The sequence below is a fragment of the Helianthus annuus genome, chromosome 9, assembly GCF_002127325.2.
Source record: "Helianthus annuus cultivar XRQ/B chromosome 9, HanXRQr2.0-SUNRISE, whole genome shotgun sequence".
Classification (NCBI taxonomy): Eukaryota; Viridiplantae; Streptophyta; class Magnoliopsida; order Asterales; family Asteraceae; genus Helianthus; species Helianthus annuus.
Window position 1 is genome coordinate 19155007 of NC_035441.2, and position 17192 is coordinate 19172198.

The 17192-nt window shown below is 35.6% G+C and overlaps 3 protein-coding genes across 3 annotated transcripts; all 3 read right to left on the reverse strand.

Annotated features, from left to right (window-relative positions):
- Positions 1-351: 351 nt before the first annotated feature.
- LOC110877331 (2-alkenal reductase (NADP(+)-dependent)) lies at positions 352-2721 on the reverse strand. The gene is made up of 5 exons (XM_022125476.2): positions 2414-2721; positions 1647-1821; positions 1177-1343; positions 1001-1083; positions 352-933 (listed from the first exon to the last, which is right to left on the reverse strand). Exons 1-5 carry the CDS (start codon positions 2645-2647, stop codon positions 555-557), a joined length of 1038 nt encoding a protein of 345 aa, XP_021981168.1. The 5' UTR covers positions 2648-2721; the 3' UTR covers positions 352-554.
- A 4534-nt stretch (positions 2722-7255) lies between these two features.
- On the reverse strand, positions 7256-10001 carry LOC110877330 (2-alkenal reductase (NADP(+)-dependent)). Its single transcript, XM_022125475.2, has 5 exons — positions 9725-10001; positions 8684-8858; positions 8106-8272; positions 7903-7985; positions 7256-7825 (listed from the first exon to the last, which is right to left on the reverse strand). Exons 1-5 carry the CDS (start codon positions 9956-9958, stop codon positions 7447-7449), a joined length of 1038 nt encoding a protein of 345 aa, XP_021981167.1. The 5' UTR covers positions 9959-10001; the 3' UTR covers positions 7256-7446.
- A 4602-nt stretch (positions 10002-14603) lies between these two features.
- LOC110875420 lies at positions 14604-15980 on the reverse strand. Its single transcript, XM_022123618.1, has 2 exons — positions 15211-15980; positions 14604-15138 (listed from the first exon to the last, which is right to left on the reverse strand). The coding sequence occupies exons 1-2, from the start codon at positions 15978-15980 to the stop codon at positions 14604-14606; spliced, it is 1305 nt and encodes a 434-aa protein (XP_021979310.1).
- Between the last annotated feature and the right edge of the window lie 1212 nt (positions 15981-17192).

The window sequence follows — 17192 nt, forward strand, 5'->3', positions numbered from 1 at the left end:
AAAATTTGGGAAAAATTAATTCCAACTATTGGTTTACAAGACTAGTTTTAAAAACGTTTAGTATATGAATAAACTCAACCATTGTGCAATCTCACCAAGATGAGCACAAGATGTATGAACATTCATGAGACAAGAGTTGTTTGATCTAGCGTTGTTGTAAACAATGAAATGATCATTTTGAAGTCATTGATTCGTAAGTGTGATGCCATTATTCTACTCCAAGAAAGAACATATCACTAAGGCATATCATCGAACAACAATCATGTGTTGTTAATATCATCTTTCACATCGAAGATGTCCATATAACTATTTTTGTACTACCAATTTGTTAATTTGAATGATAGAACTAAATTTGCGCACTACCCAATACCCACAAATTGATCATCGAATTGAATTGGATGGGTAAATCGGTAATGATTCATGAAATAGAAGAGACATAATTATCTTAGATCTTAATCGTTAATCAAAATATGATCCATGGACTAAAAATTATTCTTGTAGTTTCTAACTATTTAATTTTCTCAATTAGAAGTCCATGTGTTCTTGCTTATGCCTTAATCCAAAGAAACTTGAACAATCCTCTTCCCAACGTTATCGCCTCGAAAGAGCCCTACAAAAGCTGAAGGAACACCCTCAAGACCGACTGAGACATCTTCAAGCACATGTATCTTGCCTGTACGAAGGTGGTCAATAGTCGTGGTGAGAAACTCTGGAAACAAACTCATGTAATCACCAGATAAGAATCCTTGAATGGTGATTCTTTTATATATAACGTTTAGCAAATCTGGTGCTGCTCGTTTTCCCGCATTAGTGTATTCTGCAATGATTCCACAAAGTGCAACCCTACCATTCATGTTCATGTTTGATATTGCTGCCTCTAGCATCTCACCTCCCACGTTATCAAAGTATATGTCAATCCCATTCGGGAAATACCTATAAATTAAAACACATAAACATGTCTTTATCAAAAGGCCATGGCGATAATTTTTATTATTTTCACCTTTGGAGTGTTGAATTTAGATCGGTTTCTTCTTTATAGTTGAACACTTCATCAAATCCGAGCTTTTCTTTAAGCAATTTCACCTGAATTCAACCATGTTTTGTTATTATTCATTCTTTATATCTAGCATATCGAATACACATGATAAATATATAGAAATTTCAAAATATGATAACCTTATTTGGGCTCCCAGCACAGCCCACAACATAACACCCAAAATGCTTAGCATATTGGCCCACCAAATTTCCTACTGATCCAGAAGCAGCCGAGACAAAGACTTTTTCACCCTTCTTGGGCTTACATATTTCAAAAAACCCAGAATAAGCGGTAAGTCCACTAAGCCCTGTATTTCACAAACACAAAAGAGTATATAAGCCCATATCAAAATAAAACCCACAAACATCTTTTTTTCGAAATGTGTTAACCGTGTTACTGAAAAGCGGACATTTTTAATGAACAACCTTTTACATATAAATATCACCTAACCTTGCATTGAAATACCTATACCACGTTTGTGTGGGAAAACTGAGCATTTAGAACATACTCAAATCTACCGATAATCGTATGATAACTTGTACTTTCACAAAAAAAAAAAAAAAAAAGAAAAAAAAATAGTGATACATTAAGATGGCGGTAATGTGGTTACCTAAAAGGCCAACATGGTATGTTAACGGGAAGCCCATTGGATCCAATTTGTTTAGAATGAAGCCTTGTGATATGCTATACTCTCCCCAACTTATAAGGCCCACAACATAATCATCCTTTTCAAATTTAGGATTCCCAGAAGCTATTACTTTCCCCACACCATATGCATCAATCACCTAAACAAATTAACAAATCCATTTAGCACAAATATAACAGATTTATTTTCCAGAAAATTGCAAATATGGTCACTATTTTTATTTTTTTATATATACTTATAAGGCCCACAATATAATCATCTTTCAAATTACATATTTTATTGGGCCAATCTGGTATGGCCCATTAACACAAACTATTAAATACCTCTAATTCAAATGCCTTCTGTTTGTTGGATTGGGATGCATTCTTTTCAGAATACTGTAACGTTTAGTATCTTAGTTTATCTCTAAAATTTAGTATAAATTTTAGATTGTTGAGGTAGTTCTTGTTTATTTGATAAAAATTGTAAAGTTATAAGCTTGATATGTTTCTTATTTCTTATCTTGACACCCCTCCCCTATTTTGTTTAGATTTATTATAGCTTAATGAATAAAATAGTTTTAGAATAGTTTATATCTTAGTGAACACAAACAAACACACATAATATTTGTATCCCCCAACAAAAACTAACATATGCTCAATTAAGAGAGAACTTTGTACAAAAGTCGAAAACAAACAAACAAACGAACGAACACCTTAAAGCATAAAGTCACTATCAAGTTGAGAACTAACCTTGCCGGGAGAAATGCCTACCGCAAACTCAGAAGCCTTTTGAGAAGAACTCATTGTCTTCATTCTGTTAATCTGATACGGGTCGATTGACATATAAAGATTTTTAATAATGATATCATTGGATCCGGGCTTAACCGTTAGTGAGAACGGTTCGGTCTTGAACTCAAAGTCACTCTCTTGAGGTTTACCATCTATTTGAGTCTTTATGACTATGAACTTGTTTGTAACCTCCATTCCCAATGAATGTAGAACTTTTTCAAGTGGATATAACTTATAAGGACCAAAAGTTACGAAGATTTAAACGGTCATGGACGGAGAAAAAGAGGATAACGTATCAATACATTTAACAACAATTTGGGAGAATAATGACAAAAAGGGTATTAGATGATTCTCTAGTTTTACATGTTAGGCATCAATGCACATATATTAAATTGGACTAGAAAACTCAACAATAATAATATTAATATATTATATAAAGGATAAATTATCCGGAGGTTATTAAAATATTAAAAGAAGTTACATATATGTATTAAACTACTTTATACAAATTATGTTAGTTTTATTTATTGTTAGATGTTTCTAGAATTTTAGAACACTTTCGTCCATGGTTCAGAAATCGCTAGGCGCTTCCTAATCGATCGATCGGGGAGTTGAGAGTACTCGGGGAGTACTCGTACATGTTAAATTATAAAGAAATTAGTTTTTTGAAATTAAATATATGTCAAATAACATAAATTTAATAAAATATCTATAACAAAATACGTGAAAATGATATTAATTCTTTAATATGATAGGCATATAAATTATGTTTTATTATTTTTAAGTCAAACTCGGCCCGAGTTGACCTACTAGATACGATTTTGGCCGAGGTTGACCGCGTTTGACAGATTCCGAGTAATTAGGCGGAGTCAAATAAAGTCGACTCGGCAGCCTACCTTGTAGCGACTACTCGGGGAGTATTCGGCCTTGGAAACCTTGTTTTACAACCATGCTTTCGTCATTAGACATGTTTAATAACTGGAATCTTTTATGGCAATCTTATTACACTAATACACTGGGCCGACCCTGAGAATTCATGTACCCTGTTCGAGCTCGAAAAAAACATGCCCTTAGGCCTTAACGAAATTGGGTATTGGGCTCACTAAAGGTCAAAACCTAATGCTAATGGGCTAATAACTAATATAAACTATAAAAATATTATGTAAATGAGCCTATATTGGTGTTTGTATGAGTATACACTATTAATTTAATTATTTTTACATATACATATCGAAGTTTTTTTAAAAAATAATATGACATTCGAAATATCGGGTCCTGACCGGTGATCCTGCTCATCCACCTTCAGGGTTGGTCATGCTAATATAGCTATTTTACTTTTGTGAGATTAATTAACCTTATATATATATATAGTGGAGGGTTCAAATGAGAAGAAAAATTTTGTAAGAATAAAAAGAATAAGTTTTGAACCAATAGAAATGCTCAATTTACTTCATTTAATATATGTATTTAATGTTATAAATAAGGGCATATAGGTAAATTTCTAATTGTAATTAATTACATAAATAATTAAAGTTGTAACTCACTTTTAAATATACCCTTTCAAGATAAAATAATTTAGGTTAAATGACAATTTTCGACATGTGTAGGATAAATTTTAGTATATGTGTAGGATAAATTCTTAAATGTGTATGATAAATTTAGATATGCGTAGGGTAAATTTCGGTAAGTGTAAGATATATGTAGGATAAATTTTGAAATGTGTAGGATAAAATGTCTTTTGCTTTATTAATTATAGATAACATAATTAATGGGAGGAGTTATAAACTATTTAATGTTTTACCATTATGCCCTTTCTTCTTTTTTTCTCACATTAAATTTCTTCTCAAATGAACCTTCCCCTATATATATATATAGGGTAAAGTTCGTGTACAAATAATCTTAACACACTAAACATACAAATTGAAGGAAAACTCAAAAAGACAAGGTGGCATTTTTGTACCCAAGCTAAAATGCTAAAAACTAAACCCCCCAAAAAACCTAAAAAAATCTAAAAAAATAAAAAAAACACACAAATTATTTTATTTTATTTTTTTAACATTTTTTATTAAAAAATCGCTACTTTTAGTAGCAGCCAAAAAAAAAAATTTTTTTTTTTTTTTGCTAACGAAATGTAGCGATTTTTTAATAAAAAATGTTAAAAAAAAATTGTGTTTTTTTAGGTATTTTTGGTTGTAACTTTGATAGTTGGTGGTAATTACAAAAATGTCACCTTGTCTTTTTGGGTTTTCCTTCAATTTGTATGTTTAGTATGTTAAGATTATTTGTATTTGATCTTTTGCCTATATATATATTAGTCTAAAAGTAGAATAAATTATAAACCTATAGTAAGCTTAAGATTTGGAGCTTACAGGTTCAAGTTCCATAAGTAACAAGAATAAACAAAAAGGAAAAAAAAAAACTAATAACAAAAAGAAAAAAATTTATCATCATGATTTAGAAATATCAAGCTAAAACAAATTACATATACACAACTAGGTGTAGAAAAAATTATTGATTATTTGTCTTTTCATGCCGGCCTAATTGGATAAATTATCGCAGCAAGCCTCGAATGCTGACTAACATGTAACTACAATTGTTTATAAATTAATAAAATTGAACAACAATTATTTATTAATTAATAAGAGATTATTTTACGATGGGAACAATATATGTATATAATGATTTTAATTTTAAACATATATAAATGTTATCACTAAAGATCCGTTTACAAGAACTTAAAATATCAAAGTAATTATAGGGAGTTTCACAGATGAACTATATTTGTTACATGTGTTGCATGAGTTATACTAGTGGATGAAGAAACTGGGTGCATTCGATGGCAGAGCTTGAATCCAAATTACGTGGTTAGACTCTCGAAATCCAATATTTTACACTACAAAAAAAACTAAGAATTTATGATAAAATTAACATTACAAACGAAAAAAATAGAGAAGGGTCACCCCCGCCTCAAAGAAGCTTCGCCCATGGGTGCATTTATCTACTAACATCCACATCAAGTTTTTACTAGATGCTAAGATGAAATATGAAGGATTATCGTGAACTAGAAAACTTTTTCTCCTTTCACCCATACACGAGGAACTTAAAAAAACAAATGAGAACACATCCGACAATTTTATCTAATGAATATAACTAAACTATAATTCATAGTTGATTAAGTGAATACCAAAACTCCATCAACAGAAAGCCCAACTTAAAGGGTTACATGACTTTATTTTTTAAATATAAAATATATATTACGTATAGATAATAATTAAATCAAATAAATTACACAACAAACGGGTGTTTTTTTTAATAGACACGTTTTTTGAAATATTTTTTTACTGATTATACAACAAACGAGTGTTTTTTTTTAATAGACACTTTTTTTGATGTACTTTTTTTACTGAGTAATTAACACTACTAATACAACTAGTTCTTTTTATATATATTTCCATTAGTTAAAATAAAAAGTAGAGTTAACTGTCATTTTCGCCCCTGTGGTTTGTTGAAAAATGTCACTTCAATCCAAAAAAAAATTTGCGTTAGTTCCGTCCTCAACATTTTTGAAACATGTTACTTCAGTCCAAAAAGATAACGCCTTGCGCTAGTTCCGTCCTCAACATTTTTAACGGCGCGTTATCTTTTTGGACTGAAGTGGCACGTTTCAAAAATGTTGAGGGCGGAACTAGCGTAACTTTTTTTTTGGACTGAAGTGACATTTTTCACCAAACCACATGGACGAAAATGACATTTAACTCTAAAAAGTAAATTCACCAATAAACTATAATTTCATTCTGTTTTAGTTAATGTTGATTTTCAAATGAATATATACATTCGGTTAGCTTTAATTCTACATGTATACCTGTGTTGATTAAGATACATCCCAAAAAATCTCAATACAATACAAATACTTCCGACACAAACAGATTACTGAAAGATCTAAACGATCTAGCCAAAGATGACCATTAGATGATTACAATTTATTCAATGACAATTTTAACATTAAAGCGACACATTAAAACCAGGGGCGCAACATGGTGGGGGCGGGCGACCCCCGAACGTTTCGCTCAGTAGTGGAGAGTGTAGTTTCCGTATAGAAATTTTTGGGTATATACGTTTTGGAACCCCCCCCCCCCCAGTTTTATAGAAATTTTCGACCCCCGGTTGGAAATCTCAAGCTTCGCCACTGATTAAAACTATATATTTTCAACAAAAGGAGATTGCCATATAGGGTTTGGTCAGGGTCAAGGTGGACATCAATCAAAGAGAAGAGAGGATGTAAAACTACATATTAAAGAGGAAGAATTTCAAGAAAGCTAAAGGATGTCATAAGTAGAGTAGAAGATTGTCTCCTATGACTTTTATTCTAAAACTTCTCTTTTAGAAACTATTCAAAAGTTTCTGTATATTGTGTTACTACTTGGTAATATCCTCGTTCTTCACATACACATCGATTTTACATGAAATAATTCCAAATCTCAAGGCGATGATAGAGGATAGATCAAGCGTGCATAGGTGAAGAAAGAAGCTTTGTTGAAGGTCGTTGTGATTAAGAGAGAGGTCTAATGGTAATGAGGTTTTTGACAGGTGACATTTTATGAGATGGGCTTGGATTTCTTTGCATTGGTTTAGGATTTTGCAATGTTGTGAAAGAAAGTTTAAGATACAGCTATAGGACAGGTTTAAGGATATGTAGTAGAAATATGGTTTGGTTTTGCTCACAAAGCATCATAACAATTGCATCTAGTACAAATTTAGAAACATAATTAGTTTAGGCCAAAATCATTAAATTATAAAAAACAATTAAGAAACATAATTTCAAATTTGATTATTGATGAATGAGAAGAGTTAGATGGTAAAGATTCATGGAGTGAAGGAGACATAACTGTCTTAAATACAAGTCATTAGTCAATATAGGATACAATGACCAATTCTTTTAATTCGAAATTATTTAATTTTTTCTTTTAAATGCCCATCGACCGCTGCTTATGTCACTAATCCTGAGAAACTTGAACACACCTCTTCCCAACATTGTCGCCTCGAAAGAGCCCTACAAAAGCTGAAGGAACACTTTCTAGACCGAATGAGACATCTTCAAGCACATGCATCTTGCCCGTACGAAGATGATCGATAGTCAATTTGAGAAACTCGGGAAACAAATGCAAGTAGTTACCAACTAAGAATCCTTGAATGGTGATGCTTTTATACATAACACTTAGCATGTCTGGTGCTGCACGTTTCCCCGCGTTAGTGTACTCTGATATGATTCCACATAGTGCAACCCTACCATGCAAGTTCATGGTTGATATTGCGGCCTCTAACATTTCGCCTCCCACATTATCAAAGTATATGTCAATCCCATCCGGGAAATACCTAAAACAATATTTGTCCTTGTCAAAAGGTCCATGACCAAAAAAATAAAGATACACAATAAAGTTCAATATTTTTACCTTTTGAGTGTCAAATTTAGATCGGTTTCTTCTTTATAGTTGAATGCTTCATCAAATCCGAGCTTTTCTTTCAACAATTTCACCTGAATTCAACCGTATTTTGTTTTTTTTTTTAACATTTCTTTCTCATCAAAAATTAAGCTCAATGTCTAGTGTATCAAAAGATGATGGATTACGGAGAGATTTAAAAAAAAATGGTAAACCTTTTTTGCGCTCCCGGCACAACCCACAACATAGCACCCAAAATTCTTAGCATACTGACCCACCAAATTTCCTACAGATCCACAAGCAGCTGAGACAAACACCTTTTCACCCTTCTTGGGCTTACAAACTTCAAAGAACCCGGCATAAGCAGTCAGCCCAGCAAGCCCTATGTATCACAAACACTATATAAGGTCATATCAAAATAAAAGTACAAAACCCACAAACATCTATACTTTTAAAGATGTAAATTGTCACAAATATGTAGACAATAGTGTATGATTTAACAATGTTACTAAAAATCCAGCATTTAGAACATAGTTTTTCTTATAATAACTTGTACTTTTAGAAACGAAAGTGATATACATTGACAGGGGCGGACCTACAGTAATATAAGGGGTAATCTCTGTTGCTCCTTGAAGCTCCAGTGACGCTCCGACGATAGTGTAAATTTGGAAAAAAAAAAATTGACGTTTTTTCGATTTCGTTACCCCTTTTTATTGAAACGTTACCCCTATATGGATTTTCTAGATCTGTTACCTTATACATTAACATAGTTAAATAGTTGAAATAGAGTTACCTAAAATGCCAACATGGTATGACAATGGGAAGCCCATTGGGTCCAATTTGTTTAAAATGAAGCCCTGTGATATGCTATACTCTCCCCAGCTTATATGGCCCACAACATAATCACCCTTTTCAAATTTAGGATTATGAGATGCAACCACTTTCCCTACACCAAAAGCAACAATCACCTAGACATATCCAATTAGTACAAATAATATGAGTTATTTTGTTTACAAAATCACATACATGTCCACTATCTCCTATATACTTATAATCATAATCAGTTTCCATATTACATAAACTTTTTACTTGTATAGTCATAAAAATCATGAAATAATTGCACATACACTTTATTTTAACAACCTGTCATATTCCCTTCAAAGTGACATAATCATACTTGCTTTTTTTACTTTTTATTATTTGTCTTGATGTGCACATAATTTGCGGAGAATCTAATAGTTTTTAAAGTACCAAATGATTAGGTTTGTATATTAAAAAATATTTCATTTCAAGAGATTTACAACTTTGAAATGTTTATATCTAAAATCGCTACTATGCGGCGACTAGTCGGCGATTAATCGCTAGTCGGCCAGTAACAGAGTAATTTATCGTTAATCAAGTCATTAATCGCTAGTTGAGCCTAGTCGGCAAGCCAAAAATAGGCGATTCCGGCTAGATTACGGCAAAAAACCTATATATTCCCCAAAACCTCTAAATTCCGATCAGTTTCCAATCAAACCATGTAAATTCCAACAATTAATCTTGTATACTTAAAATAATGAGTTGAGTAAGAGTTAAAAACTAGCTACTTAAAATATTTACCTATAAAAATGTGTAAATGTATACATAAAACTGAATATTACATATAAAAAACCCGATCTGATTAATACCAAGTAGTCACTAGTCCCCACCTCACCGGCCGACTAACGACTAGCGAGTTCTCGAACCTTCATCTAAATGAAGAAAAACTAACACAACTAACAATTGCATTTCAACTAAATATATATTGTATGATCCTTATTGCATAAAGTACACTATCGAGTTGAGAACTAACCTCACCGGGAGAAATGCCTGCAGCAAACTCTGAAGTTTCCTGAGAAGCACTAACAGTCTTCATTCGGTTAATCTGATACGGGTCGATTGATATACAAAGATTTTTAACAATGATATCGTTGGAGACTGGGTTGATAGGAAGAGAAAGCGTTTCGGTCTTGAACTCGAAATCACTCTCTTGTGGTTTACCATCTATTTTGGCCTTGATGACTATGTACTTGTTTGTAACCTCCATTCCCAACTAATGTGGAATGGTTACAAGTCGATATAACTTAGAAGTAGCAAAACAAAATATATACATATATATGGAGCTTTAAACGGTGGGTGACGACAAAAGAGGTTTTGGAGGAGTCTTCAGACTTACGTGTAAGGCATCAATAGATTTTTTTTTTATTTGAAAAGTAAAGTTCAATAAAAACAACCAACCCACAAAACGGGTGGTTACAGAACACAAACTACATATTTATAAAGTTACACTCAGTAGCGGACCCAGAAATTTTTTCATGGGGATGCGGAATATTTTTAAAAATTTTAGGCCCCTAGGTATATAAGTAAAAAAACCGGTCCGTATCGAGTCGAGTCGGGTCATGTAAAACAAACGAACATCAAACGAAATTTATATAATCATCAAAAACATGTCAAACCTTGTTAAAAACATAATTAAAACGTCGACGCCCTACGAGTTTTCATTTTTTGAAATCTATCCAAAATATCATCTAAAATTAAAATCATTAAGCAATTCTTTCTCTATATAACATAAGTTTATCGCTCCATAACATAAGTGGTTAATGGGCTAAAACTTAGTGGGCTAACTAGTTAGGAATTATAAGTGGGTAAAGGTATGGGTATTTGGGTTTAGTTAGTTAGGTATTAAAAGTTATATAATTTAGGTAGTATTTTTTTAAATAGAAGTTTACTAAAAAAATATAAAATATAAATTGATAACACTTTTTACTTAAGGGGTGCGGACGAAAAATTTCAAGGGTGCGGTCGAAAAATTCCAAGGGGTGCGGACGAAAAATTCCAAGGGGTGCGGACGAGATTTTCGACGGAAATTAGCACTAATTTTTTTCCCCGGGGGTGCGCCCGCCCACCTTAAGGTGGGCTTGGGTCCGCCCCTGGTTACACTAATTGGTCTACGAAAAAGACCTTGATTTACATCTACTTTTTAATTCATAAAAACTGGATCGATTTAATCTCACTTAACATATCTTCAACCCGAACTTGTTTATCTTCAAATCTAAGCTTATTTCTCGATCGCCAATACTCCAGCGTCCCACCCTCACAATCCCTTGGAAAACGCCTTTCGCCATACCAGATAACCCAACAACATTATGAATTCTAAAAGGTCTCTAACCGATCCAGTAATAACAGGAGGAACCTTGCACCATGACGCGATATGATGCCAAACCCAGAACGCTATGACGCATCTGGAAAGTAAGGCGTTAATGGATAATCATTAAATTGGATTAGAAAATTGTAGATATTTTATTAATAAACTATATAAAGAGAGAGAATCAAGATTTTTTCTATAAATGGCCAAAATCTTAGAAAGTTTAGAAAGTTAACGTAGAGTGTCAAACAGGGATGAGTATTTGGTATAGGGTGTTAATGTGGAGTTAGTCCACTTGGTAGAGGTATTGTCTCTTAGAGGAGAGGTCGCAGGTTCAAATCTGGGCGTAGGGGTAAGTGTTGTTTTTCAAAAAATAGTTGGTATCGGGTACCGGTACCGAATTTCCCGTATCGAATTTTTTTGGTACCAGTACCGATACCCACTTTTTGGCATTTTCGGTATCGATACCGTTACCGGTAAAATACCGATTTTTACATTCAAACATTGGTACCGTATTGGACATTTTCGATACAAGTACCCAATTTTGATAATTTTCAATACTGGTACCTCGCTCTTCCCTAGTTTCATGTGTCCAAGAAGAGGACCAACGAGGTAAAGGCAAAAGCGTCAAAAAGCCACACGCATACTACTCACATTGCTAAGAACATTCACATGCAAGGCACATGTTAGTTTCCTCCCTTTTTTGAAACATCCATAACTTTTTATGCGTTATTATTTCTTTAAAATTACACCATAATAACAAATGTTTTTTTTTAATATATGTACACTATTAGAATATAATAAAATAAAAATGATGTGTTAACTTGTTTTTTTTAATTCATGGTGTTTAAGTTTGTTCCATGATTTTTTTTTTTTTTTTTTTTTTTTTAAGAATATCAACTAGAAAAATTTATGGTCTTTTTGAAACTAGATATTATTATGGTGTTTTTCTAAACGTCACAAAACACTTTAAAACACCATAGAAAAACATCATAAAAATACGATAAAAACATCATAAAACACGATAAATTAAATAATGTATCCATGATTAATGTCTTGGCCATCTTTTTTTTTTTTTGAACGACTATTTTTTCCTCTTAAATACTTACACCTCTCAAGTATTGAACCTTAATCTCTCTCACAAGAAATAAATCCTCTTGACAACTAGGCTATAGCATTTTTTTAAGTTAACTTTTATTCACAAGCCACCCTCAAAAACCAAGGGAAGCCACACAACAGCAAAGAAACCAAAAAACCGAAGGAAGCAAAGCCAGGTTACATAAGTTTGAAAGAATACCAATCCTTCCACAAAATCCCTCTGTTTCTAGACCTGCTACGATACCACAGGAAACCCAGCACCTTGACATCCTGAAAAATACCCATAATCTCTTATTAAGTTGTTGTTAAATCTTCTCTCGTTCCTAGCCTTCCAAAGACACCAACAACCCACCATGATAATACCTTGCAAGGCATCCTTAGCCACTTTATCCAACCCAGAAAATTTGTGAATTGTCAGCAAATCCCGGGTCGAGAACACCAACATTGGTCTAATACGACACCGCCGGCTGATCAGGTACCAAAGATTAGAGGCCACCGAGCACGAGCAAAGAAGGTGTTCAGCCGATTCCGCATCGTCTTCGCACAAAGAACATAAGTTAACACCATTGAAGCAATTACGCTTAGGAAGAGTGTCGATAGTAGCGATTCTACCCATTTCGGCTCTCCAAACGAAAATGTTACACTTTTTCGGAACCCATTTTGACCACTTAAATACAAAGTAACTACTGTAATCTTCACTGCTTTTGAGAAAAGCTTTAACAGCCCTGACCGAAAACTTGATATCAGTACCACCAATCCACACCCATTTATCATCGTTACCATCAAGAGTAACATTACCCAAAAACGACGCCAGATCACACCATTCGGCCAGCTCCGGATCAGTACTGGGCGACTGATTCCACTCCCAGCAGTCAAGAAAATTCTGAGAGATAGTATTATACCGATCCCGAACCCAACATCTCTTGTTAGACTCAAGCCTAAAAAGCAGGGGAAACCGATCCTTGAGAGGGGAATTACACACCCAAGGACCAATCCAGAATCTAATACTCCTTCCGTCCCCCACCAAACCTTTAAAATTATGAATCAGACTCGTATCCCCAACCTTAACTTTTTCCATCACCTGAGCTATCCTTTTCCAAACCCCGCAGACCTTATTATTACTGGGAAGCGGGTTCCAGCAACGCTTAGAAAAGTGAATTGAATCAATAACCTTCCTCCATAGACCCATAGAGTCGGAACGGTAGCGCCAGACCCATTTAGAAAGCAGCGCAGTGTTCACGCAGCTGAGGCTAGATAGACCGAGGCCCCCTTTATCGACAGGAGTCGTCACCCTATGCCACGCCACCCAATGAAGTTTGTTAAGCGAATCTGAGCCGCCCCAAAGAAATCTCTTAATAATCTTCTCGAGCCCCTTTAAAACCCCGACCGAAGCCTTGAATAAGGACAAAAAAATAAGAGGGAATGCTCTCAAGGACCGACTTAATGAGAGTCACTCTCCCCCCGATTGATAGAAAAGAAGACTTCCACAGAGCTAAACGACCTTCGAAAATATCAAACACAGATTTCTAAGAATCCATTCTATGCATTTTAGCTCCCATCGGAACACTAAGATGCACAAATGGAAACTCTCTCTTACTACAACCTGAGAATCAAAGCCATGTCTTCCACCTCCGAAGAGATCAACCCGACACTGTACAGTTTCGACTTCCTAAGATTAATTTTTAGGCCCGAGACAAGGTAAAAACATCTGAGAAGACGGGCCACATTTTTTATGTTATTACAGCTCCACTCCCCCAAGTTCACATAATCGTCGGCATATAAAAGGTGAGTCAATATCGGCCCATCATTAGGTAAAACAACTCCCCTTAAAGCTCCCACTCTGCTGGCTTTCCGAATTATATCAGAGAATGCTTCCGTGACTAATAGGAATAAGAAAAGGGAGATCGGGTCTCCTTGCCGCATGCCCTTATGACACTGAAACTCAAAAGTCGGGGATCTGTTAACCAGAACCGAGGATCGAGCCGAGATAGAATGCCATAGATCCATCGACACCATCGAGGGGGGAATCCCAACTGGCCCATGATCGAAATAAGGAACTTCCAATTAACATTGTCATACGCTTTAGCAAAATCGATTTTGAATAAGAAAGCTTTGTATTTACTACTTCTGGCCCAAGCGATCAATTCGTTGAGGATGAGGGCCCCATCCAAGATAAGTCTCTCCTTCAGAAAGGCGGTTTGGGTATCCGAGATAACCGAGCCGATGACCAACTTTAACCTATTTGCGAGCACTTTAGAAACCACTTTATTGATGATGCCAAAGAGATTTATGGGCCGGTAGTCCCCCAGCCCCTCTAGGCCCTTAGATTTAGGAATAAGGGTTATGAAGGAAGAATTACAACCACGAGAAAACCTCCCATCCTCGTAAAACTGATCAAAAATACCCACAAAGTCAGCCTCAAACAGCCCCCAAATTTTCTTAATAAACTTCATATTAAAACCATCGGGCCAAGAGCCCGATCGCTACCACACTCGAAGACCGCCGCCTTAATTTCTACCTTCGAAAATTTATCCGAAAGCATGAAAGCGTCTTCCTCCAAAAGACTTTTCTCGAAAGCGCACAAGAGATCAGGACGGCTAGGCAAATCTTCTTTGAACTTGTCCCGAAAGAAGTCGTGAACTGATTTTTTAACTTTAGAAGGCTTAGACTCTGACACGTTATCTATCAACAACCCCGGGATCCCATTTGAGGACTTATTTTTATTAACCATACCGTGGAAGAACTTCATGTTATCATCCCCCTCCATGGCCCATTTGAGCCTGGCCCGCGGTTTGAGATCCTTGGCTCTGTTGTCTTCGATCGAATTCAACTTCCTTTTACATTCGAGTCTCACCCACTCCTCTTCGTTAGACAAATCTCTATCCTCTATAACAGCTTCCAACTCCTCTAATTCCTCCTTCGCATGAACCTCGGTTTCCCCTTCCTTAACCCTCAACTCATCCCTCCAGGCTTTGATCTTGTCCCTGAGAATTTTGAACTTCTGAGCTAAAACTATATCAGGGGGACCCGAGAGCTAGAGATCCACCAGAGCCGACTCAACCACCTGATCAAAATCCTGTCTATCCAGCCAAGAACTAAAGAATCTGAAAGGCTTAAGGCCGAAGTTCAGATTTTTAATGGTCAATAAAATCGGATTATGATCTGATTGGCCCCTAGTAAGGGATAGCACACAAGCCTCCGGCCATAAATTATGGAACGCTTTGCACACAAGAATACGGTCGATTTTGCTAAATTTCTTACCATATGGCCCTTCGATAAGATAAGTAAATTTACTGCCTTTTAAGTTGTACTCACATAACTCCGCCTCAAAAATGAAATTATTAAACTCCCTCGCACATGCCGGTTTATATTTAGAAATTTTCCTTTCCTCCGGCCTTCTAACCACGTTGAAATCTCCAAGGAAAACACATAAACCAGGATGACCGTTTTTGACCGACAGGAGCCTGGCCCAGAGACTCCTCTTATCAATAGGCTTTTGCGGAGCATATATATTAACGATATTCACTACATCCATACTTCCTTTTAAGACTCCAGAAACCAGAAGAAAATTCGGATCTTTGATCACAGAACTTTTAGAGAACATACCTGGGTCCCAAATACACATAATTCCACCAAACCTCCCCACCGGATCAACAACTTCCTTATACCATCCCGATCGCCCCCAGAATTGAGCAATATCCGAGTCAGGGATGTCCGATCTCCAAGTCTCCTGAATCGCTAAGAACGACACCTTTTCTGCCCATTTCCAATCTTTAACCAACTTCACTTTCTTGTCCACACCAAAACCCCTAATATTAATCGACATCATATTCATTTAAAAACCACATTAATACCTTCTTCCATGATTGTTTCTTTCACTTTTCCAGCTACAACCTCCAGACCGGTGCCCACTATCCTGCTGAAATCAATAGTGCTCTGGACCTCTTGGTGCAACAGCCTGTCTTGAGTATCTGCAACTATTTCCCCTTCTTCTAGTGACGAATCAAGAGCCGGATCGGAGGTCGAAGACCCATCTGAATGAGAGACAAAAGCTACCGGAACATTATTGAGGTTGAGGGATCTGTCTAAGTGACATGAGACCTCACGTGCTTGGCCCCTTTGTGACAACCCGTATTCCAGAACCTTTCTTTGTGCTTTGATGTAACCTGCATGAACAGTACGTGACCAGTTGACGTGTTTTATTGTAATAGAATATTACTTTCTGTATGCTACGTGTTATATGAATGTGAATGTGTTGTATGTATGTTGGATGATAAACTCATTAGGGCCGCACATCTTGTTTTTCATCACACATCTTCCTTGGCTCAACCCCACTCGCAAACCACTTACCCGACTCGAGACCAAGGGCAGCCCAATGATTGGGTTTGGCCCACTCACCCATGCACATACATGAACCTTTAGGGGGTTTAGTTTTCTCATAGTTTGCAACATAAGAAAACCCTAAGCTTTCTCTCTCTCCCTCTTACTCTTGTTCGACGGCAGCTTAATCACCATTGAAGTCGTTCGGATCGCGGCCACCCACCCTCTCGAAACCCTTCCATCTCGATCCGGTTAATCACATCACACACTCTCGGTTAGTGTCTTGTCCTTGTTTGGTTGTATGATGATTGATGTGTGTTATTATATGATTGACTTCATACTAGTAGACCTGTTGATGTAATTATGATCATGAGTCTGGAATATGTGTTTAGTTTGATATTAGCATATGCAAGGAAAACCGTTTTGTTATTGATTAATAATTTCATGATTAAAGGACTCATATGATGTGCATGATGGTGATGTGAGAATACATGCTACTGGAATTATGATTCTTGAGTAGGTGTTGTGTTGTATGGTTGGGTTGATTATTCAATGTTCTTGATTAAGGATTGCATGTTAGAATTCGAACCCTTTGGTCTGATGATTTCGGTTGAATGCTTATTAATTATGATTAGGGATTATTGAATATTCATGATTTCTGTTAAAAGTATTGCTTTGATCTGATTTGAAACTGCCAAAGTTGTTTGCTGATGTTACG